This window comes from Durio zibethinus, chromosome 4 (genome assembly GCF_047325235.1).
Source record: "Durio zibethinus cultivar Kanyao isolate XHJ-2024 chromosome 4, ASM4732523v1, whole genome shotgun sequence".
NCBI classification, from domain to species: domain Eukaryota; kingdom Viridiplantae; phylum Streptophyta; class Magnoliopsida; order Malvales; family Malvaceae; genus Durio; species Durio zibethinus.
In genome coordinates, this window is record NC_143165.1 from 31,955,501 (window position 1) to 31,979,546 (window position 24,046).

At 30.5% G+C, this 24,046-nt stretch overlaps 1 protein-coding gene across 3 annotated transcripts in view; it reads right to left on the bottom strand.

Annotated features, from left to right (window-relative positions):
- Positions 1 to 2,700: 2,700 nt before the first annotated feature.
- Positions 2,701 to 24,046, bottom strand: part of LOC111287273 (phosphatidylinositol 3-kinase, root isoform) — a 37,587-nt gene continuing 16,241 nt past the window's right edge. The window contains exons 1-19 of one of the 3 annotated variants that reach the window (XR_002689964.2): positions 11,082 to 11,312; positions 10,711 to 10,807; positions 10,468 to 10,564; positions 9,489 to 9,647; positions 9,188 to 9,397; positions 8,251 to 8,429; positions 7,787 to 7,934; positions 7,063 to 7,158; positions 6,182 to 6,317; positions 5,444 to 5,565; positions 5,026 to 5,220; positions 4,745 to 4,915; positions 4,500 to 4,637; positions 4,081 to 4,235; positions 3,812 to 3,955; positions 3,509 to 3,656; positions 3,239 to 3,424; positions 3,078 to 3,128; positions 2,701 to 2,898 (exon numbers count right to left, since the gene is read on the bottom strand). Coding sequence is in view for 2 of the 3 variants with exons in the window: in XM_022877685.2 (XP_022733420.1) it covers positions 3,287 to 3,424; positions 3,509 to 3,656; positions 3,812 to 3,955; positions 4,081 to 4,235; positions 4,500 to 4,637; positions 4,745 to 4,915; positions 5,026 to 5,220; positions 5,444 to 5,565; positions 6,182 to 6,317; positions 7,063 to 7,158; positions 7,787 to 7,934; positions 8,251 to 8,429; positions 9,188 to 9,397; positions 9,489 to 9,647; positions 10,468 to 10,564; positions 10,711 to 10,807; positions 11,082 to 11,193 (2,445 nt within the window). In the remaining variant the exon portion in view is untranslated. Of the gene's footprint in view, positions 3,129 to 3,238; positions 3,425 to 3,508; positions 3,657 to 3,811; positions 3,956 to 4,080; positions 4,236 to 4,499; positions 4,638 to 4,744; positions 4,916 to 5,025; positions 5,221 to 5,443; positions 5,566 to 6,181; positions 6,318 to 7,062; positions 7,159 to 7,786; positions 7,935 to 8,250; positions 8,430 to 9,187; positions 9,398 to 9,488; positions 9,648 to 10,467; positions 10,565 to 10,710; positions 10,808 to 11,081; positions 11,313 to 24,046 lie in introns of those variants that run through there. The other 2 variants (XM_022877685.2, XM_089759907.1) reach the window with 2 other exon arrangements.

The following is a 24,046-nucleotide window of genomic DNA, read 5'->3' on the forward strand; positions in this document are numbered from 1 at the left end:
AGTATAACCAAATGTCTTAATTGATTTTATTTATAACTTTATAAAGACATCAATTAAGGTGTTTGGTTACACAAATGCCTTAATTGATCATTTTTTTATAGATTAAAAACAAGATCAATTAAGGTGTTTAGTTTATTAAAAAAGATCAATTAAGGCATTCAAAGTGCCAAACTCCTTAATTGATATTTTTTCTAACTCTTTTTCTCCATCAATTAAAGCATTAATGTTTAGTAATACCTTAATTGATGATGTTTTATAAATAAAAATAACAATCAATTAAAATATTTTTTCTGCTAAAGGTATCATTTGTCGTTTGGATATTTATTATTAATAATACAAAATAAAAAGTTGCTATCATATATATCAAGGAGATTATGATAATTATACAAGAATTAATATATATGAATTCATTTCAACCAAACAAGTAAATTTGAATACGAGATGCCTGAAAAAAAAAAAAAAAGAAAACCTGGGATATTGTACTTTTCTAGGATCACACTTTCTCCTAGAATCTAAGATTTTACAAATTAAACACCCTCTAAAAGGTAAGATAAATTAAATGAAGATAAACGTTAATATTTAAATTGATGTTTTATTCTCGTAAAAAATAAATTATAGAAATATATTTTTTAATTTTTTGTGTATGTGACTTTTTTAATATTAAACTTTAAATAAAAATAATATATAATTAAATAAATAATAAAATATATATTTTTATATATACTACAAGATGGCTTAGGGTAGAGGATTAAATCTGCTTTTGATTCTTTACGATTTTATTAAAAAATTCACTCGAATTGATTTGATATTGATTTTTTACATAATGCACATATCAAATTGAGACAGATAGAAATTTATCATATACTAATTATTTCACCATCTTTATTAACCATTTCATTTTGTTGTAAAATTTATATAATTAAAAAACAATAAATAAATAAATAATATGAAAGAAAATAAACAAATATGAATGCTATATGGGCACCTTTATTAACATTATTTTTTATAAAAATGATCTAATTAAAAAAACAATAACTGAAAAAAGAAAAAAATAAAAACAAAAAAGAAAGAAAAAGTACCACTATATATAAATTGTTTTGTTTATCTATCGGCTCTTTTTATTGTAAAATTTATGTAATTAAAAGAACAAAACAACAAAATAAAAAAAAAAAACTAAATTAAGATGTCGCATGGACATCTTAATCGAATTTTTAAAACAAATTTATCTAAATAAAAAATAAAAAAATTTTAAAAATAGTAAAAAAGTTTTAAAATGAAAGAAATATAAAGTGTTATGCCTTAATCAAACGAGTCAAATAATAACCAGATTGAATAAAATTTATATAATGGATAGATTGATACATGTATTACATCTTAATTATATATAAAATAGTTTTTATTAAATTAATATATTAAATAATAATTTTATTAATATAATATATAAATATAAATATAAAATAAATAATTATCAAATTAAAAAGAAAAATAATAAAAAAGAAAATAATATATAGGTAATAATTAGATGAAATGGGCCTACTTTTAAAAAAACTTTAAAATATTTTAAAATATTAATCAAATAAAAAAGTAAAAAAAAATGTAAATGGAGAGAAAAAAAAAACGGCTTGACATATGGCATACTTTTGAAATCAAGTAGATCAGCAAAAATTAAAATCTAAAAAATTATTTATTAAATATATAAGAAAAATTTTTAAAAAAAAAAAATGAAAAAAAAAAAATGTCATACCCTCGGCATCAAGTTGATCTGACAAACAAAAACTTAAAATTTTAAAAAATATATATCAACTCCTTTTTCACAAAATTTATGAAATTAAAAACAAAAGAAAAAAACCTAAACTAAGGTGGCGCATGGAGCCCTTTATTGGATTTTATTTTTATAAATTTATTTAATTTAAAAATTAAAAAAAGTTGGGAAGAGAGAAAAAAAAAAGTAAAAACATAAGATTTCACATAAACACTTTAAATGAGGGTGAAAAAGGATAAAATAAATAGAATTTATATAATGAATGGATGAATATATAAATTACATCTTAATTATTTATAAATATAATATTTTTATCCCTAAAACAGGTAAAACAGAAAAAGAAAACTTGATGTAACGTGGTCTCACTTTTAAAAAATAAAACCTACAAAAAAATTTATTAAATATAAAATTTTTTTAAAAAGATGAGAAAAAAAAAAGATAGTGCCGCGTGACACTCCTTTAATCACTTACTGTTCATCCTAAAATGACCAAGGTTTATCTTTATATTTTAATTAATCATAAAATAACAACACTTTTAGTCCTGAAATAATATTATCACAAAATAATTATATATTTTAAGAAAAACTAAATTAATAAATTAAAGTTAATTCATAAAAATAAATTAAAGTTAAAAACAATAATTAAAATGTTTAATGAATTAATTCAATTAAGTATTACATTAATAAATAATTTATAAATAAAAATATTTAAATATTTAAAAATATATATTGTTTATGACCTCCTCCTTAAAATCACTATTTTACTCCCAAACAAATAATAGTTTTGCTACTCGAACTCACATCTTTAAAGATGATGAGATGATTAAGAAGTTCATGAAGCTAAGAACAGTGGTAATTTGTTGACAATGCACCTGCTGTCGACATTTATAGGCAAGAAATGCATGCATTGCTTTGGCTAAAAGATATGCAAGGTGTCCCTTCGATCAATACTAGTCATTTTGATATGTTTGGTGAATATTGATACATACATTTATGTCTTATAACAGATTATCTATCCTTTTTACGGGGGATCTATCTCTTTGAGCATGATAACTCTCGGGAAGCTTCTGTCCGTTCGTGTTTTTTTGGATATCTCGGGGAAGCTATCCAATACACCACTCAGTTCAAAGTTCAGACCTATATCAAAAGATACAACCGGAAAAAGGATATATTTACAATCATTCACAATAGCAGATCTGTTTACATCCCCAATGGTTGTTGCAGAGAGACTTGTGGCAAAAATAATAATAATAATAATAATCCAGAACATTCTCCATGTCTATTATATATAGAAGAGCGGAGAGGCTGTTGAAAACCTGTCAGATTTTGTCAGTTGTTTTTGGCCCAGTCAGTATCTACTCTGAAATCTGTTCGCCACAACATGAAAACCTCAAAACATTAAAGGCGGCACAAACTCAAAATATTAAAGGGTTTGAGTCAAAGTGGGGAGAGAGAAACTGAGTCAAGCTAAATGTACCTATGTATTTACCAAAGCTAATGAACATCCCAAACTTGTTTATGAGGATCAGCGCCAGTATTGAGCCCACCGATGAATAGTCTCAACCATTTGAGGAAACAAGGCACTAACACTCTCATTGATAAGATCCTGGAAGAAGTGTATGCAGGCCTCATCATCCAAGTCCAACCGGAACTTCTCCTGGAGCTACACCAACAGAATTGGTCAAAAACATGGGAAAATAATGATTTTCCAATATGATCATCAGATTTGAAACATAAAGAAACTCACCTTAAGGATGCCTTTTTCAGGATCAGATGCTATGTCAGGAATGTTGGAACCGGCCATAAGATGGAAAAGATTTAAAATAAGGTTACTAGATTTGCGGAGAATGTTGTATGCTTCACAACAATAGGATTTGAACCTTGTATAATATTGGCTGCAAAATGAAATAACATTTATGCATATTAATGTCAAAGTATGGAAATGTATGATCTAATATTTAGCTTATTCAGCAAGTGATGGAAAGAAAAAAAAAAGAATTAAGAAAAGAAAAAGGTAGAAACAAATTAGGGAAAGGAGGAACCAGAATACCTCTCTGCTCCACCCATAGCTTCAACCATTTCTTTGCAAAGTTTCATTGGTGGTGGAAATGGCTTAGGATCTCGGCCAAGAATAAAACCAAAATCAACATGGAAAAGGCGTCCATCATCCCTAAGCAAAAGATTGTCAAGGTGTCTGCAGCCAATAAAGATTTGTCTTCAGAAATTGCAAATTAAATTATGAAAAATCCATGGCTTATATTAGATGCCAATCTGCATGCAAAGGACTTATTCAGATATTATAGCTGAACAAAAGATCACCTGTCTCCAATTCCCAGTATGTATGTGATAACAGAGTAGCCAGCACAGCTTTTTATAAAGGTTTCAAGACAAGTGGCTGTAATCCCAAATGGTCCATGTTCATCATTATGAAATTTCTGCAGATAGCTTATAATGCTACGATGCTCTGAAAGAATCTGCATAAGGAAAAAATGCATACAAAAAGTCTTAGCTAGATCACAACCATTATGAATGCATTATAGAAAACTTGAAGGTAAAATATATATACGAAGAGGATTGGTAATTGGCAGAGTCTATGAATATGGAAAATCTATAGAGTATGCATGCGTACATAATGCTTCATCAACTATGAAGAACAAAAACAAAGTTTTGCAGCTAAATTTGTAGACGAAACAGAGTAATTTAATGCTATTTGCTGTGTCTTTTATAGAATATAATACCTGTGCCAAAGAACGGGATGGTATGAATTCCAACATGCCCTCATCTTGTCCAGTTGCCAGCACCTTATATGGAGTTAAGTGCAGGTCAAGATTTTCCAATTTTAGTAATCTATCCATAAGAGATACCATTTGAACAACCTAAAGGAACCACATCAGTTACATTAACCACATGAAGGATTGCCACCTCCCTGTCTGATCTTTCTATCAGAATTTTGTTAATGCAACAGAAGAATTTTGTCATGTACCAATTGATCTTGCCGAATATCATCACCCTTCTTAAACATGACCTTGCACTGTCCACCATTGGCTGTTCGGAATGTCAGTCGCAAAGGATGCAGTGCACTTTTGAATATTGATGACTCCGAAGGCACAATTCCAGTTATAAGGACACTTGGAGCCAAAGGCGATCGAATTGGCTGAAAACAAGATTGGAATACAATTTTTGTAATTTGTAAAACTCAGCAGACACTTGTTCATAGAAGTCTTAGAAGATTATTTAGTATGGAAATTCCTGTCAGAGAAATACCTCATCAAAATAAGTAAGTTCACTAAGAAGACCAGAAAGGAGCTGTCTAAGCTTTTCAATCTTCTTTTGTGTATTGCCACGCACATTTCTCACATCTCTCATTATAGAACACAATTGCGCTGTCAATTCTGTCTGACGTACCAAACTCTGCCACTTCTTAAATCCATCTTCTTCTCCATTTACACCAGCTGCCAACTGTAACAACATGAGTGATTACTAAACCGCAGAAAGAGAAATCAAGGTCATTAGTCTTGCACTTCATAAGGTAGAATTAATGATGCTAACAATATTACTGTAACTTGCGCCATTCACAAATGCAAATTAGAGACCAATCATTTATCATGATTGCACAACCATTCCTATTCCTAAACAGAAAAGCAGGTGGCAATGTGCAGTAACAGAAAATTGGAACTCATACCTTCATCACATTTTCTTCTAGGAACTCATAGGTACAATAAAATCGTTTTGCATAGGCAGGATCATGAAGTTCCACAGCAACAAACCAGCGTAGAAAACTAGCCAATTCAATATTACGTAAAGCTGTAAAGTTCAAGAATACTTTCAGACTACCAACCAATAAAGTGTATTATTGTTTGTGAATTTTTTGAATAATAGATAAAAATCCAATTTAGTTACTTTAACCAAAAATTTTAATTTACTAAAGTAAATGGTAAATGTACATTTTTTATCTCAAGAAAATAAAAGGTAGTAATTTTTATGAATTGGTACTCCCAACCAAAAATATTCAGCTAATAAGAGGAGGGAAATCAAAATGTCTATCTCCAGTCTTTTATCCCTAATTCCCTATAACTAGGAGGAGGCAAAACAACACAATGGAAGATATTTACTTTGGAAAGAAAGTATAGGGCTATAGAAGGAAAGGAGAGTAAAAGAAAGGTTTGAGAGAGAGAGAGAGAGCATTTGGCTGAAGAGTTTTGAGGGAAAAGAAAGCTCTGCCAAAGACATTTGTTAGGAATTAAAAAAAAAAAAAAAGAAAGAAAGCTGAGTCTTGTCGATTGTTAAAAGGAGAAGAAAGAGAAATAGCAAAAGCTTTGAAAAACAGTGTAAAAAATTGTACTGCAAAAATATAGCATATATTGTGTTAAAACACAAACACACACAAACATTACATTCACACAAGCATCAAGGGGCATACAACGTTGCACGAGGAATTGTGAAAGGCGAGATTTATCAGTGCGCTCAAATCGAAGTGCCTGAACTAATTGGAGCAAGTAACATTGGAGCTCTTCATCATCAGCTCTTTCAAGAACACTAACAGCATATGCACGAACCTGTTAACAATGATCAACAATTAGACATTATTCAATCAGGAATAAGATATTATAGATTATCTAATACAATCTACACTGAAGAAAAAATGCTATAAGGATACTTTAGTTGGACTCTTTCCAGATCAGCGTGTCAAGTATGAAGTAACAGATTTTGGCACAAATAGATACCTTGTGAGATGTCCTTCCCCTAACTTTAAACCTTTAAAATGATGTGTACCTAACCTTGTCTGTGCATACACTAGATTTTGTAACACAATAATGCTAAAAATAGAAGACTTACTTTAATACCTTAGAAAGATTAGAAGAAATTATGTTAAAACAATAAGGGGAAGAAAATTAGTAAGAGGGCAGCAGTTTTATAATGTACAAAGAGCAAACATATAAGAGAAATGAAGTACAATGTGGAAAAAAGTCACTCACTTGAAATATTTAAAAGAACACTATGTTGGTGACAAACCAGCTCAGTTAGCCACATTATATATAAGAATAATCTAAGACCTTTAATGTTAAAAAACAACAAAAACACACTAAGCCTTATATCCCATACTCTGGGATCAACTGTATGAAAAACCAAATAAGAAAATCAAGTTAGATTGTCGTTTGAATGTTAACAACACACTAAGACCTTTAATGTTAATAACACAGTAAAAAGCAACCTAAGATCTAAGGGTATCTTACACAGTTTCCAACAGAGGTCCCAAAAGATGTCCCCACAAAATACGAGCCAAATCCTACTTAGACCTACCTCTTCACTTTCAAAAAGCGGTGATAGAAGCTCCAATGCATCGCAGACATCAATCATCTCCCACTTACCCATAAGTTCTATTGCCTGCTTTGCTTCCTGCACACATGGACCAAAATCTTCAAATATGATCATTTTATGTTTAATTAGAATAGTTTCTATTTATTTTGTTCAGTAACGATACCAAAAGAAAAACAGTAAGCGGAGCAAGGCAGCTAACCCAGAAAAGGTTAGCAGTTCAGACCTGTAAATCTGAGCTTAATGCACATTAATGCCTACCAATTACATAAACAGATCCTTTTACAAATCATCATATCACATAGAAAAGTCACTTTCTTCTGCAGCCCTTCCTGACATCTTTCTATAATTTCAAAAAATTCGATGGTTTATCAGATCAAAAAACAGAATTCATAAAATACAGACAAATTCAAGGGAGACTCGGTGACACACCATATATGCTCTCTAGTATTAGATAACAGGTGATAACATGGATCAAAAAACAGATTTCATAAAATATGGACATACTCAAGGGATACTATGTGAAACAGCATATATGCTCTAGTATTAGATAAAAGGTGATAACATATAGAATAAGAAGATGCTAGCATGATGAATTAGAAGAAATTGATGAGGAACAAGAGCTACAATGAAGGACTAATCAAGGAGTAGTTTTCCCCTAGACATTGGAATTCACAAGAAAAACCAAGAACAAAAGGGAAATGCTAACCTGAACATCACTCCATTCAACACATCGAAGAAATTTTGTGAGGGCCCTCTTCTCAGACATTAATGAGAAGCGAAATTTCCAAAGGAGCTGCCTCTCATCTCCACTCAAAGCCCTTGTAGGTGGATATTTCAAAATTCTTTGTATTGACCTTACAATTAAAGATATATTATATACCTTTTTCTCAAGAAAAAATGATCAATGAACACAATTATATCAGACACTTAGAAGAATACATATTCTAGGAATAATAAAATAACCTATGAGAGTCTCCAAGAGTCGTTGGTCTCATATTGCTCAACCAAATTTGAGTCAAAACTTGCTACATAACTATAAACTTCCATGCACAATCAGATGAATCATTGTATCATTCTGTCTCAACTATAATATGCATGTTAGAAGGAAACATCCAGGCTGACAGACAAATTTGCAGGGTAGGAGAAGCTTCAAGTTGTTTTCAAACTTACTTTCGTTCATTAGAGCTTGGCTTAAGGTCCCTGTCAATGATACCACGAGTTAAACTCCTTGCAAGCTTCAATTGCTTGTGCTCGGAGGGGTTTATCTTTCCCACTTCAGGGTCCCACACAATGACCAGTTCATTTGATGAAGCTATTGCAGATGGTAATAAGAAATTGGCCCCTGCTTCCTGCACAACAGAAGAAAATAAGGTAAGATTATTGTGGTTGGCAAACAGAAATTTGCATCAAAAAGTTAATGCAGTTTCCTTCAAAGTATGCATTCAAATGTAATTGTAGAAATGGCTAGAGATGGCATGAATATGTTAGCCTTTCATAATAAGTCCCAGACAAATAGAGTATAGGTAAGAAGAAAAGTACAATTTTGTTACCAAATGTCAGATTTTAGCTTTTCAACTAATATTAAACATTCAATGGTTAATTGTCATAATTAAATTTGACCAGCATATGATTTGTATGCGAAAAAAAAGGGTAAATTACAAAAAAAAAAAAAAAAAGCACCATGTGGTTGGACGTAAATAAACCCATCATCTTTACAAAACTTTGATTTCTTCCATTAATTATAAAATCAAGAGTGTAAAAGGAAAAATGACATATACGACACTGTTAGAGAGAGAAGGGCTAAAAATTCAAGGAAAAATAAAAGGAGATAAAGAAAAAAAGCAAAAGAAGGGAAAAAGATAATGGTTTAGCTTCAAATTTAACAAAAAAAAAAAAAAAAACCTCTTATCACTTCTTTAACCATATGGGGCATATTTATTCCATCCTTAACCACAGAGTGGGATTTTGTAATTTACCCTAAAAGAAAAAAGAGAAAAAAATTCATACTCAGGTTATTATTATTGAGAAAATAATCGCAGCATTTGTAACGATTCAACAAAAACCACTAGCCAGTAAATTATATGATGATAGTGGATCTGGAACATACCTGAAAAACAACTCGATGCTCCAAACTACAGAAGTCAACAATCAAGTACAAATGAGAGCTTCCATTTTTCAAGACTTCCCTCTCCTTAATTCTTTCCATAGCCTTGAATGTGAGACGGTCTAGCCAATCAACAGGTTGAATCTGTCCCCTTTCATACTTATTTGTAAGCTTTTCCAAACGCTCCAACTCTCCACGCTCATGCCTGGGGACCTATAGTGGAATGTATTACCATATACATTAAAAAAAAGTAACTATCTAAAGAAATGCCAAACCAGAAACATTATGCACCAAGAACCAGAACCTTTCCAGGGGTAGTTGTAGGAAATGATCCATCTGCTTGTTTTCCTAACCAGAGCCTAAGTTTCTGTTTCCCTGTTTTAAGTTGCATTTTGCTGTTGAAAAGAAGAATAGTAGCCCCACCAATTAACCTGTCATCTTTCCCACATGACACATCCCAAACCTGGGCATTCCAGGAGATTGACAATAAGGTCAAAGCAGGGAAGTTGAAATATTCTTTTTAATGAAGAAGAAGAAGAAGAAGAAGAAAAAGTTACTAACAAAAGCTTAATAACATTAATTTTCAGTGATTTGAATGTCAAAGGCAAAAATCTCCATGCAAGCCAGAATGCAAACTCTAAAGCTTAAATCTAAAGCACTACTAAAACAAACGAAATTAGCTAATCTCCATCTATTATCTGTACGAAATATACCAAAGAAAATCTAACACCTATAGTAACACATGTCCATGTAACACTTCAGGGCCATTCAAACCCAATCTCAAGAATAGATACCTCATCTTTAGAAGCTAACTTTTGAGGGGTTGTCTCCAGACCAAGATATACTGGTAATCAATAATTTTAAAAACTTTAATAAAACATGTGCAGTGCCCACCAAATGGAGTTATTTACACACAAATGACTAACATCAATAACTTGCATACTAGGAACAATACCATCAAAGACATTCAAACTATAAGAGACTAATTGATGATTACTAGCATTCTGAAAAAGCCTTTTCCATTTCAGAATATGCAGGAATTCCTACAGGAAGATAATGCAACAGACGCAGCTAATGTTTTGCCCTGCATGCCTAGAAAGAATCAAATAAATGGGACATTGAAATGGTAGATGTCACAAAATGTATGGAACAAAGTTCTCCAACGTATTTTTAACACTCATAACTGACACACAATCCACATTGCCAACCCACACAAACAGAGAATACAACTTGAAAGCACCAATACAATAAGAAACCAAAGGAACTTCAAATTTTCTACTCACTGTCAAAGCAAGTTGTGAGTGTGCAGTTAAATCTCGATATTTAGTACTCAATGTGATTAGTTCATTCCAGCAATACAATGGTCCTGCAGACTCCAACCTGTTATAAGAACAAGATATCAATACCCTAGCACTGATAAACTATTTGAGAGAGGAAACATACTAAAAAACTTCAAACACGAGTACAGAAATCGAGTAGTTAGTTGATTAATGGAAATTTTCTGTTTTCCATAAAAAAAAAAAAACCTTGTTTTTGTTGGAAGGCCAAATGGAGCACCATCTATGTACAATTGACACTCTACATAGAGCTCTGCTCTCCTCTCCTCTTCAGTGGAATCAATTCCTGTAAAGAAATGGAAACCGAGGGCAGACAATTATACCGATATTTGAAAAAAAAAATACATTAATAATTTCAGATTTTCAAATTGAGAATGAAAGAAAATTTGAATTTCACTACGCTGTATCATAAAACTTTTAATCATGCGCTAAATTTTTTGTACTAATTGTAATACTGAAATCATCATCAAAATTGCTAGTATGATTCGGTGGCGTACAAATTCACAAATTAAAATAAAGTGACTAAAATTCGGAATAGTAAAGTGAATTTGGACCGAAACCTGAATTGGGAGATCTGGTGGAGGGCAAAGTCCCTTCCAATCTCTCGACACGAAAGGTAACGGGAAGATTGATGTCGCAAGACAAGAAGAATCGAAACTCGTTGCCACTCATTCTCTCTTTTTTTGGGTTCTGATTAGCTCTGAATTTTCATAATTAATAATAATGGATTTTTAAATTCAGAAGGTTTGTCCTGCCAGCCAAAAGATGGAGATGGAGTTCGCGTAGAAGGCAAGAGAACTGAAACCGAATTTGGCTTTCTATAAAAAAGTAAGGGTAAAATTAACAAATAATCACCTTCGCTTGGTGTCGTTTTAAAATGGTGATTTAAATATTAAATTTTTTAATTTAGCCACTTCAGATTGAGTAGATTTTTTTATGTTATTGAGTTGCAACTATCTAGCATTGTAGTAATGTGGTATTGCCATATCAATTATCAAATGCCACATAACATTATCAATAAATCATATACTATTAATATGATATTGTTAAATTTAAAAAATAGAAAATAAATTTTGATCATTTAATTTTTTAAGAATTTTTAACTTTAAAATTTTAAATTTTTAACACTAATATATAAATCCTCAAATTTTATAAAAGAAATAGAAATAAGTATTTGATATTTTTATTGCATGTAATTAAATTATAAATTTTATTTTATTATAATTATATCATTTAAGTTTAAAAAATGAATCAATATTATTTAATTATTAAAATTACTAAAATAACATTACTTCAAACCTTTGTGATTCAATCCATCTAGATAAATTCAAATATTCCATATTTCATAATATCAAATTTTTAATTATAATAAAAATTCTTAATTTTAATTTCATACAATAAAATATTAAAAGAAATATAGACAATAAAACAAATTTCATATTTCATAATGCTAAGGTTCTAATTCCAATAAATTTATGTTATCTATATATTTTTTAATATTTTATTATATGAAATTAAAATTAAAATTAAATCTTAACATTATGAAATATGAAATACTTAATTGAATTTATTTAAATTGAATGAAAAATATTTGAAGTAATATTATTTTAGTAATTTATGCAAGTAAATAATATTCATTCATTTTTCAAATTTAAATAATAAAATTACAATAAAAGAAAAATTTATTATTTAATTCTATGTAATAAAAATATTAAGGCTAAAGGGTTAAAAAAATTCCTGAACTATAATTAGAAAATCGTTCAAGATTTTTTTTTATTACAATCAATGTAGACACCCATTTTCTAAATTTGTTTTTTTGGTGGGCTTTGGATAAAGATTATAGAATGAAAAACAATAATAAGTAAAAATAAAGTTCTAGTTCTAGTGAAATTTTATCGGAAGTTGAATTTTGAAACTAGATAAAGGGATCCTGTTTTCAAATCAAGGAAAACAAATTAGGAGATAAAGAGATTTTGATTTTCAAACATTCGTTCAATCTTAAATTAACCCTATATAAGAGCCAGCAATCACAAGAACAGGGACACACAGAGAAAAGGGAGAAAATAAGAGGCAACCAGAATAAAAAAAAAATCCAAAGAAGCTATAATTTGTAGTAAGAGATTTCTGGAAAATTCATTGTTTAGATTAGAGGATTAGTTTTTTTTTAGGAATTTTTTTTGCATTTTTTGGGAATTTTCTAAAAATTCAAGAATTAGGTTGAATTTTTGGAAGAAAATTTAAATTTTCTGGCAACTTCTTGACAAAAAATCCAGTTTTCAGCGATAAAACTCAGAAATCGATGATTTTTTTGGTGTCTTTCGACAACAAACAGCAATCAAAAATTGCTTAGAGAAGGAAACAAAAGAGAAGAGAGAGAGAGTGTGAGGGAGACATCTAAAGAAAAAAAGAGAATTTTTAGCTTTTATACCAATGCAAAACGACACCATTTTAAGGAGTTAAAAAGTGAGTAAGATCTGTATGTCGCCTGAAATCTGACCCGACCCACAATGCATTGACCCGCCAACCCATTTTCATTCCTCCCTATTGAGCCGTTGAGTAGCGTCGCATACCAAGTCGTCTCAGCCAAGTTTGTCTCTGGAGCCGCATTCTGTTTGAGACCAGCCAAGCTATACCAAGGTTTTTTTTTTCTTTATTTCTCTACTTATTTATTATTTATTTATTTATTATGATTTTTTTTTGCTTATATATTTATTGATTAAATTGAAATCATTTATTTATTTAATTAAACATTCTTTAATTTTCAATGATTTTTTGAAAATAAAATTTTAAAAAATGTATTTTTGAAGAAAAGTTAAAAGTATCAATTTTTCTTGAAAATAAAAAATTTTCAAAAAATATTTTTGAGGAAAAGTTGAAGGTACCAATTTCCTTTGAAAATAAAGATTTCAAAAAGCATTTTTTAGGAAAAATTAAAAGTATCAATTTTTCTTGAAAATAAAAATTTCAAAAAGCATGTTTGAGAAAAAGTTGAAAGTATCAATTTTTCTTGAAAATAAAAAATTTCAAAAAATATTTTTGTGCAAAAGTTGAAATATTAATTTTTTTTTAAAATAAAAAAAATTCAAAAAACATTTTTGAGGAAAAATTGAAAATATTAATTTTTCTGAAAAAAATATATTTTTGAAGAAAAGTTGAATATATCACTTTTTCTTACAAATAAAGATTTCAAAAAGTATTTTTGAGGAAAAGTTGAAGGTATCAATTTTTCTTAGAAATAAAATTTTTTTAAAAAGCATTTTGAGAAAAATTTGAAAGTATTAATTTTTCTTGAAATTAAAAATTTCAAAAAAATGTATTTTTGAGAAAAAGTTAAAACTATCAATTTTTCTTGCATAAAGGTATGAATTTTTTTTAAAGTAAAAAAAAAATAAAAGACATCCCCATGAAAGGTTAAGTATTATTCCTTTTTCTTTTCTTGGAAATCTTTTAATGTTAAATAATCTAACGACGAAGCCTCTGCAAAAAAAAAATAGTAGTTTTCTTGTATACTCTTGAGGTGAGAGAATTTTCTTAATTTTTTACCAAAAGTATTGGAGTTAATTAAGAATAATTTTTAATGATTAATTACTTGGTAAAATTTTTAAGGTTTAATGGATAACATGAAATTGAGTTGGTACCATCTTTCGATGGGCATTGTAGAAGTGCTATAACCTTCCTCACACATAACCGTACTCACAGACCTAGTTCTTATTTCACAGATGTTGAATTTACCTTTCAAAGATACCTATGTTAAACTTAAGATTTCTTTTTAAAAAGTGATAGATTCAGTCAAGTGACCAATCGTACTTAAATAAAAAAAGATTGATAATAACTCCTCAAGTCAATGTATAGCGATAGGTACACAGACCTAGACGTTATGACAGTTTAGTGACTCCACTGGGGACAAGCCAAGAGTTAGGCTAGTAAATAAATTTGTGTTATCCAAAAGTTCAATAAAATTGAATTGTTTGTAAAGATTTTTCATTCATTCGTTATATTTATTTATTTTTCTTCTAATGTCATTCATATGTATGTGCATAACATGAGTTTTATACCCAAGCTTCGTCCTTCTAGGAGGGAGTAAAAGTATCTATGCTTTCATGAAGTTTTAATACCTCCACAGTGGCTAACGAAATACTCCCACTCAAATTGAACTTTTTTCCACTTGTAGCCTATAATGGACGAGGATTGAGGTACCTTACTAGTTTGTGATGGATAATGATGTAAGGAGCAATTTGGGAACCTTTAGATTTTCAACATTTAAACCACATATAATGAACCTTATAAATGCCTAACCTATAGATAGAGCCGTCTCCTTCCTTCTAGAATTAACCAAAAGCTTATGATTTATTCTTTTATTATGTATGATGTTCTAATTTATTTATTTATATATTTTTTTCTTTATCATATGTACTAACCATCTCTCTTATTCATTTTTGCATGATTCATACTCATATCATGAAGTTGTATAAAGAATATTTGCTTGAAAAAATAGTTTTCAATAAAGAGTTTTTCATGGATTTCACAGAACGACTGGTCTGCTCTTCATCTATATTAGTTCCTTGCGAATCACCAAATGAGGTAAAGGTTCAATAAAAAAAAATCAACAAAAAGAGGGGGATTGTCTAACAATAAGCTATGCTTCTACCTTGTCTCAAGAAACATCCATCTTCCTTAAACAAAATAATCTAGAGGATTTGGTTGATATATGAAAGAAGATGGGTCCATCAAGACAAGAAGAGTTTTGCTAACGATATGGACATATAGCATACCTCATTGCAATGAATGTTGAGAATCAACTAATTAGAGTTGTAGTGCAATTTTGAGATCCTTCGTATAAGTGTTTCATCTTCAATGAAGTTGATATAACACCAACCATTGAAGAATATTCGAATTTGTTGGGTTTACACCTCAAAGTTCCTAACAAGATATATGTCAAAAAACATAAATAAGGATTTCGTAAAAATCTAGCCCATCTTATGGGGATAAACAAAGAGATTGTGGATTCTCATACAAAGAAGAAATAAGAACAGGTTTGTTTACCTTGGAAGTTTTTTCATAATTTTTTAGTACAACATGCAGATGAGGAGTAAGGGTTAAACGTGTTTGCCTTAGCCATATATGGAATAGTGATTTATTCGAAGGCTTTAGGATATATTGAAATAGCAGTGGTTGATTTCTTCGAAAGTGTGATCAAAGGCTGCAACCCTTCAATAATTATATTGGTAGAGATTATCAGATCATTGAGTTATTGTCGCCATAATGGAGGGCATTTTACAAGTTGTATACAACTATTGTATTAATGGATGAAAAGCCATTTTAAGTGTAAAAAAAATGCATTCTCGAAACTATATTTTCACAAAGAATTCTATGAAAGCGAGTGGCCATAACAAAAGTATGAAAAAAATGGGTAGCATTCTTACAAAAGTTGACTAGCACTAAGGTAAAATGGTTGGTCCCATGGATGAATAGGGAACTCATGCTATATCAGTGTAGAGACAACACCATGGTTCCACTTTTGGGTTTATAGGGAGCAATAAGTTATGCATCACTATTAGTGAGAAGACAATTTGGGGTAAAATAATTCATTCCTATGACACATAAACTTCATCAGTTAGATTTTTCTTATAATGAGCCAAAAGCATTTCAAAAGAGGAACGATGTGATTAAAGCATGGAAAAACCCCCCACAGGGTGAGTCCTGGACCTTTCACTGATAATGTCACTCATGGGTATTTGGTCTAGAGAGCAAGATGAGAAAAAGAAGTGGTATTCACTCCTGAAGGTTTTCAACAACCAATAGGAGAAAAGCTTGAAGAAATACTATCAAAATTGGAGCTTGTGAAAAAAAAGTTTGAGATAAAAAAAGATAAGCTAAAGCAAGAAATCCAAAAGCTTCAAAAAAAGAAAGATCAATGGAAAGATAAAGCTAAAAAAATGAATTCAAAGTTTATAAGATTGCTAGAGAATGTGATACAGCTGTTAAAGACCTAACGAAGCTACACCAAGAACATAAGAGGTTATGTGTGAAGGTAAAAGTCAATGAGATAACAATTGCTGAGCTAACTGATGAAAATGAGTGATTGAAGCAAGAATATGCTGAATTGGAGGAAGAAAATACCTAAATGCAAACAAAAAATAATATGCTGAACAATTAGATAAGTAGGTTGTGACAAAGGTTGAATAAACAGGAAGAATATATCGCTGCATTGGCCAGAGAGCATAAAGAATTATCATACCAAGTATGGTGTGGTAAAAAGGAAAACTTAGAGAGACAGAGTTATATTGGGCACTTAACAACCTAAATTTATAAAGGGATGTGTAAGGCAAAAAAAAATAGTCAAAAAAGCAAAAGCACTAAAGCAAGTGGTGGCCTCAATAGGGAAACATGGACAATGCTTGATGAATTTCATTAAAGAAGCAAGAGACCAGTATGAGCAAATCAAGTGATTCTATGATTATAACTCTATTAGGATAAATTTTATGTAAACAAAATTCTTAGAATAAATGAAATCTTTTGGTTAAACACTGTCTTAAGGTAAATGTTTTTGCATACATGCATTTACATTCATTGAATTTAACAAAATAACAACTTTAGGTTTTTATGAGATAGTCATATAAACTTGCTAATTCTAAGATATGGTATTAAAGGTTTAAGGATAGCTTGACCGTCGATAAATTTAAGCCAACCTGTACGTCACCCATATAATACTTGATCGTGAGCAAGACAAACGAAACAGGAACAAAATACCCATATAAATAAGATCAAGAAGGTTTAAGAATAGATAAAAGAAGAGTTGACCAAGATGATGAAAATGTTAAAAAAATTGATAAGGGTAAAATAGTAGAAGAAACCCCTAATCCAAATGAAAGATAAGATATTGTGGATCCTTTATACCCTCTTGGGTTTGGTCTAAACCAAGGTCAATCTTCTTAGGAGACACAAGCCCTACACATGCCATTTTCTGAGGCATATGCTTACACCTATCCTAAAGTGCCATATCGTAGTTACACTAACCCTACCTTTAAGGTAAAGATAACGGACCCAATTAAAGTCTACTATTTTGATGACCTTCAAGAGAATGAGAGGTTGAAAGCAAAAACTTCTAAAGTAATAGAAGAGCTAAGCTCCAAATAGAAAATGAATATTTTGGAAAAGAGAGTTTGGGCCATTAAGGGTATAGATTATTTTGACTCTATGGATATAGCCTAACTATATTTAGTCCCAGATATGGTCATCACACCAAAGTTTAAAGTCCTTGAATTTGAAAAATATGATGGGACTAAATGCCTGGTAACCCATGTTACCATATATTGCTGTAAAATGGTCGTTTATGCTCATGATGAAAAACTATTTATACATAATTTTTCAAGATAACCTTGCAGGCTCTGTGGTGAGATGGTACGTGCAGTTGGATCGAGCCCATATCCGATCGTAGAATGACTTGGCAAAAGCATTTGTAACCTAATATAAACACATAATGGACTTAGCACTTGACCGTCTCTCTCTATAAAGTATGAAGAATAAAACCATAGAAAGTTTTAAATAATACGTTTAAAAATAAAAAGATGTTGCTTCTCAAGTCCAACCATCTTTCACAGAGAAAGAGGTAACAATGCTTTTTGTCAATTCTCTTAAGTCTCCTTATTATGAAAGATTAATAGGAAATGCTATAAAAAAATTTACTGACATGGTTATATTAGGCAAGATGATTGAAAACACCATTAAGTACGATAAATTAGATGAATGAGAAACAACCAGTGCAAAAAAAAAAGTGACCCACCCAAGAAAAAAAAAAAACTCATGCTATAAGTTATGAGGGCCAATAGTTTAAAAATTTTGTTCCTTTTTATAACCAGCCCATGTATCCAATTCAAGTAGCCTCTACCTATTGCCTATATCAACCATCATACCAGCAAGTTTACTGACCAACTTTTCAACCACAACCACCTGCTCGCGTATACAATTCATCCATCATACCTCAAGCAACTAAGTATCCAAAATGGGTAGCAAACATAATCCCAGTACCAAAAAAAGATGAAAAGGTTTGAATATGTGTCGATTATCAGGATTTGAACAGAGCAAGCCCAAAAGATAACTTTTTCCTGTTTTATATTGACACTTTAGTGGACTATACGATCAAACACTCCATATTTTCTTTTATGAATGGATTTTCGAGGTATAATCAAATTAGGATGGCTAAGGATGACATAGAGAAAACTACATTTTTCACTATGTGAGAAATTTTTTGTTACAAAGTAATGCTTTTCGGGTTGAAAAATGTTAGGGCTACTTATCAAAGAGCTATAGTAACTCTCTTCCATGACATGATGCATAAAGAAATAGAAGTATACATAGATGACATGATTACAAAGTCTAGAGAAAGAGAAGATCATGTGGTCAACCTCAGAAAATTATTCAAGGGGTTGGAAAAATTTCAGCTAAAATTGAACCCATCAAAATGCACATTCAGGGTTAAGTCAGAGAAGCTATTGGTTTTTATAATCAATGAAAAAGGAATAGAAATAGATCCTGATAAGATCTTAACCATCAAAGACTTGTCACATTCATGCACACCAAAAGAGGTATGAGGTTTTTTAGAGAGATTGAATTATATATCTTGATTCATTTCTCAGCTCACTCTTAAATGTGATCCTATTTTCAAACTCCTCTTTAAACATAACTCTGACAAATAGGATGATGAATGTAAAAAAACTTTCAATAAGATTAAAGAGTATTTGTCAAATCCACCTGTACTGGTACCATCTATTTTAAAAAAATTAATTAATTCTATATTTAACCGTGAATGAAAGCTCGATGGGATGCCTATTGGGGCAATAAGATGAAACAAGCAAGAAAGAGTGAGCCATCAACTATTTAAGTAAAAAATTCATTGACTATGAGTCAAAGTATTCTTCATTGAAAAAAATGTGTTGTGCCTTAGCTTAGATGACTCATCGGCTTAGGCAATATATGCTATACTATACCATATGGCTCATAGCAAAATTAGATCCTCTCAAATACATTTTTAAAAAATCCTCTTTATCTAGAAGAATAACTCGATGACAGATAATGCTTTCTGAATACAGCATCGTCTACGTAACTCAGAAAGTAATCAAAGAAAGTGTCATAGCTGAATTTCTAACAGAACAGACTGTTGATGATTATGAGCCAATAAGTTTAATTTTTTAGATGAAGACTTAATGGTCATTTTCCAAGTTAATGAGGAAGAGCATACTGAGCAATCTTGAAAAATGTACTTTGATGGAGCTGTAAATGCTTTAGGACATAAAATTAGGCAGTTTTGATATCTTCAAAAGGAAATTATATCCTTATCACACTAAGATTAAACTTTAATTATACTAATAATGTAGCTGAATATGAAGCCGGTGTTATGGGCTTACAAGCTGCAATTGAAAGAAAAATCAAAGTACTAGAAGCCTATAGAGACTCAACCTTGGTTATTTACTAGTTAAGAGAAGAATGGAAAACAATGGATACAAAGCTGATAAAATATCACAAGTATGTCATTGACTTGGTTAAACAGTTTGAGAAGATTCAATTTAAACACCTACATAAAGAAGATAATCAAATTGCTGACGCCCTAGCCACATTAACAACTATGAACAAAGTGAAAATAAATTTTGAAATTCAACCCATAAAGCTTGATGTGAAAAAATTTCCAGCGCATTGTTCAAATGTCGAAGAAGAGGTTAATGGGAAGCCTTGGTATCACGACATTTTACGATATTTGAAGAATAAAAAAACCCAAAGTACACAATTGAAAATGACAAAAATATCATTAGGAGATTGGCTATGGGTTTCTTTCTTGACGAAAATATTTTCTATAAGAGGAATCAAGATCTAGTTCTCATGATATGTGTGAATGCAATAAAAGCATGAAAGATCATGAAAAAATTCATGATAGGAATTGTGGAGCTCATGTAAGTGGCCACGTGATGGCAAGACAAATTATGAGGGCAGGGTATTATTGGTCAACTATGAAAAGTGACTGCATAGATTATGCTAAAAAATGCCATAAGTGCCAAATCTACGTAGATAAAATACATGCCCCTCCAAATGCTCTACATGTTATAGCACCCCCATGGGCAATTTTTATATGGGACATAAATGTTATTGAACCCATCGCGCCGAAGGCTTCAAATGGATATAGGTTCATTTTTGTAATGATTGACTATTTTATTAAATGGGTTGAAGCTGCATCGTATGCCAGTGTGACACGATTAGTGGTATGTAAGTTTATTAAGAAAGAAGTAATATACAGATATGAGCTTCCAAAAAAAATTATCTCAAATAATTCCAAAAATCTTAATAGTAAAATGATGAAAGAGATATGTGCCCAGTTTCAGATCAAGCATCATAACTCAATACCTTACCATCTAAAAATGAATGGGATAGTAGAAGCAGCAAATAAGAATATTAAAAAGATTCTTAAGAAAATGATCGAGACTTATAAAGATTGACATGAAAAGTTACTTTTTGTTTTACACACTTATTAGGCATCAATATGTACCTCTATTGGGCAACCCCATTTTCTTTGGTCTATGAGATTGAAGCCGTGTTACCAGTGAAAGTAGAAATTTCCTCTTTGAAAGTCCTAATGGAAGTCAATTTGAAAGAAGTCGAATAGATTCGAGAGCATTACGAGTAACTGAATTTTGTTGAAGAGAAAATATTGACATCACTATGTCATTGTCAGTTATACCAAAAAAGAATGATGCAAGTGTATGACAAGAAAATTTAACCCAATGTTTTCATGAAGAAGAGTTGATTTTGAAAAGGATTCTTCTAAGTTAACATGACAATAAAGGAAAATAAACTCCAAATTGGAAATGTCCATATATTGTCAAGAAAGTGTTCTCGAAAGGAGCTTTAATCATGACAGAAATGGATGGAGAAGACTTGCCCAATTCAATAAATTCATATGTTGTGAAGAAGTACTTTTCTTAATAAAAAAAAAGTGCTCAAATTAAAAACCCATAAAGGGCTATTTAAGTTCAAAAAAAAAAAAAAGAAAAAGAAAAAAGAAATCAAATTAAAAACCCATAAAGGGCAGTTTGAGTTCAAAAAAAAAAAAGCACAAATTGAAAACCCATAAAAGACAGTTTGAGTTTAAAAAACAAAAAAACTCAAATTGAAAACCCGTAAAGGGCAATTTGAGTTCCAAAAAGAGGTGGCTAAAATTAAAAACCCACAAAGAGCAGTTTGAGTTAAGAAATGATATCTAAGTTGAAAGCCCAAAAAGGTAGCATAGAGGTTCAAGACATTACTTTCATAGTGCAAGGGGCAAGTGTGATTTGATGAACTCAAAAGGATTAAGGACTTCAATTGGATGGTTTTTAAGAAGAGCTCCAAGTTACTTTGGTCATGATTATCCGATAGCTCATTTTAGCCTATCTTTGTAACTTAGTCCCATTCAATCAATAAATCCATTTCTTTTCTAATGTCAACACTAACCTTTTTTATTATTTTTATTTTTTTGTCTGCCCTTTACCCGGGACAAAAAAAATGTGCATTTGCTTTACATCTGTTGTTATATTAAAATGATAATGGATAAACAAATAATGATATGACAATTCTCTTTATTACTCTAGAAAGCTAAGAGTGGCATGGGTAACCAAAATGAAGGCAATGGAAACTTAATGAAATGGTGATCTTGGTTTGGTCGAAACTAAAAAACAATGATAATTTGATTCCTTAATCAAATATGTTCAGAAGTTAAAAGATCCATAACTGGTAGGTAAATGGATACAGAAAAAAGCTTGAAAATCTTTTTACCATAATTAGATAAGCCTGACATCTCATAACATTTCATATAGGTATTTTACGAAAATTGGCATTTTCATAGCATTTTGCTTTTACATGAAAGTTTTCAACATCATAGATGATTAGAGCTATCAAGAATGAAGCGACAGTTATTTTAAACTTTTGATACAACCTATATTAATATATGTTGGCTTAGTCCAGATTATTCTTTTCAGACTTCGGTTCTATCCAGGTCATTTTATTTTCGGGTTTTGACTTATGTCAAATTTTTCTTTGACTCAGTCTAAGTTATTCATTTCACACTTCGATTCAATCCAGGTTATTCAGTTTTCGAATTTTCACCTATGCCAAATCTTTTTTTAGCTCAATCCAATTTATTCATTTCAGACTTCAATTCAGTTCAGGTCATTCTATTTTTGAATTTTGATCTATGCCAGATCTTTCTTTGGTTTAGTCTAACTTATTCATTTCAAACTTTGGTTCAGTCTAGGTCATTTTGTTTTTGAATTTTGACTTATGTCAAATCCTTCTTTGGTTCAGTCTAAGTTATTCATTTCAGACTTCGGTTCAATCCAGGTTATTTTATTTTTGAATTTTGGTCTATGCCAGATCCCTCTTCGACTCAGTCTAAGTTATTCATTTTAGACTTCGATTCAGTCCAGGTTATTTTGTTTTCAAATTTTGACTTATGTTAAATCCTTCTTTGGTTCAGTCCAAGTTATTCATTTTAAATTTTGGTTCAATCCAAGCCATTCTATTTTCGGATTTTGGCTTATGCTAGATCTTTCTTTGGTTCAGTCCAAGTTATTCATTTAAGACTTTAGTTCAGTATAGGTAATTTTGTTTTCAGATTTTGACTTATGTCAAATCCTTTTTCAGCTCAGTCCAAGTTATTTATTTAAGACTTCCGTTCAATTTAGGTCATTTAATTTTCAGATTTTGACTTATGTCAAATCCTTCTTTGGCTCAGTCCAGGTTATTCATTTTAGACTTCGATTCAATCTATGCCGTTTTGTTTTTGAATTTTAACTTATGTCAAATCTTTCTTTAACTCAGTCTAAGTTATTCATTTCAGATTATGATCAGTTCAAGTCATTTTATGTTAGATTTCGACTTATGTTAGATCCATTTTTTGGTCATTCCATTTTGGACTCGAGCTAAACTATGCCAAAGTGTTGTTTTTCTTAAATAAGATCATAATGGGTGTTTACGTCTTTGCATAATTTTTGTTTTAAAAAATATATACAAATAAGGGCAACCGTAGATACCCATTTTTCAAATCTATTTTCTTGGTGGGCTTTGGATAAAGATTATAGAATGAAAAATAATAATAAGTAAAAATAGAGTTCCAATTCTAATAAAACTCTATCGAAAATTAAATTTTAAAACTGGATAAAGGGATCCTATTTTAAAACCAAGGAAAACAGATTAGGGGATAGAGGGATTTTGATTTTCAAATCCTCGTTCAATCTCGAATTAACCTTATATAAAAGCCAGCAATCACAAGAATAGGGACACAGAGAGAAGGGGGAGAAAATAAGAGGTAATCAGAATAAAATTTTTTTTGAAGAAGCTATAGTTTAAAGTATGAGGTTTCTGAGAAATTCATTGTTTAGATTGGAGGATTAGTTTTTTTTTTTTTAGGAAATTTTTTGCATTTTTTGGAAATTTTTTGGAAATTTCAGAATTAGGTTGAATTTTTCGATAACTTTTTAGTGAAAAATCTAATTTTCGACGA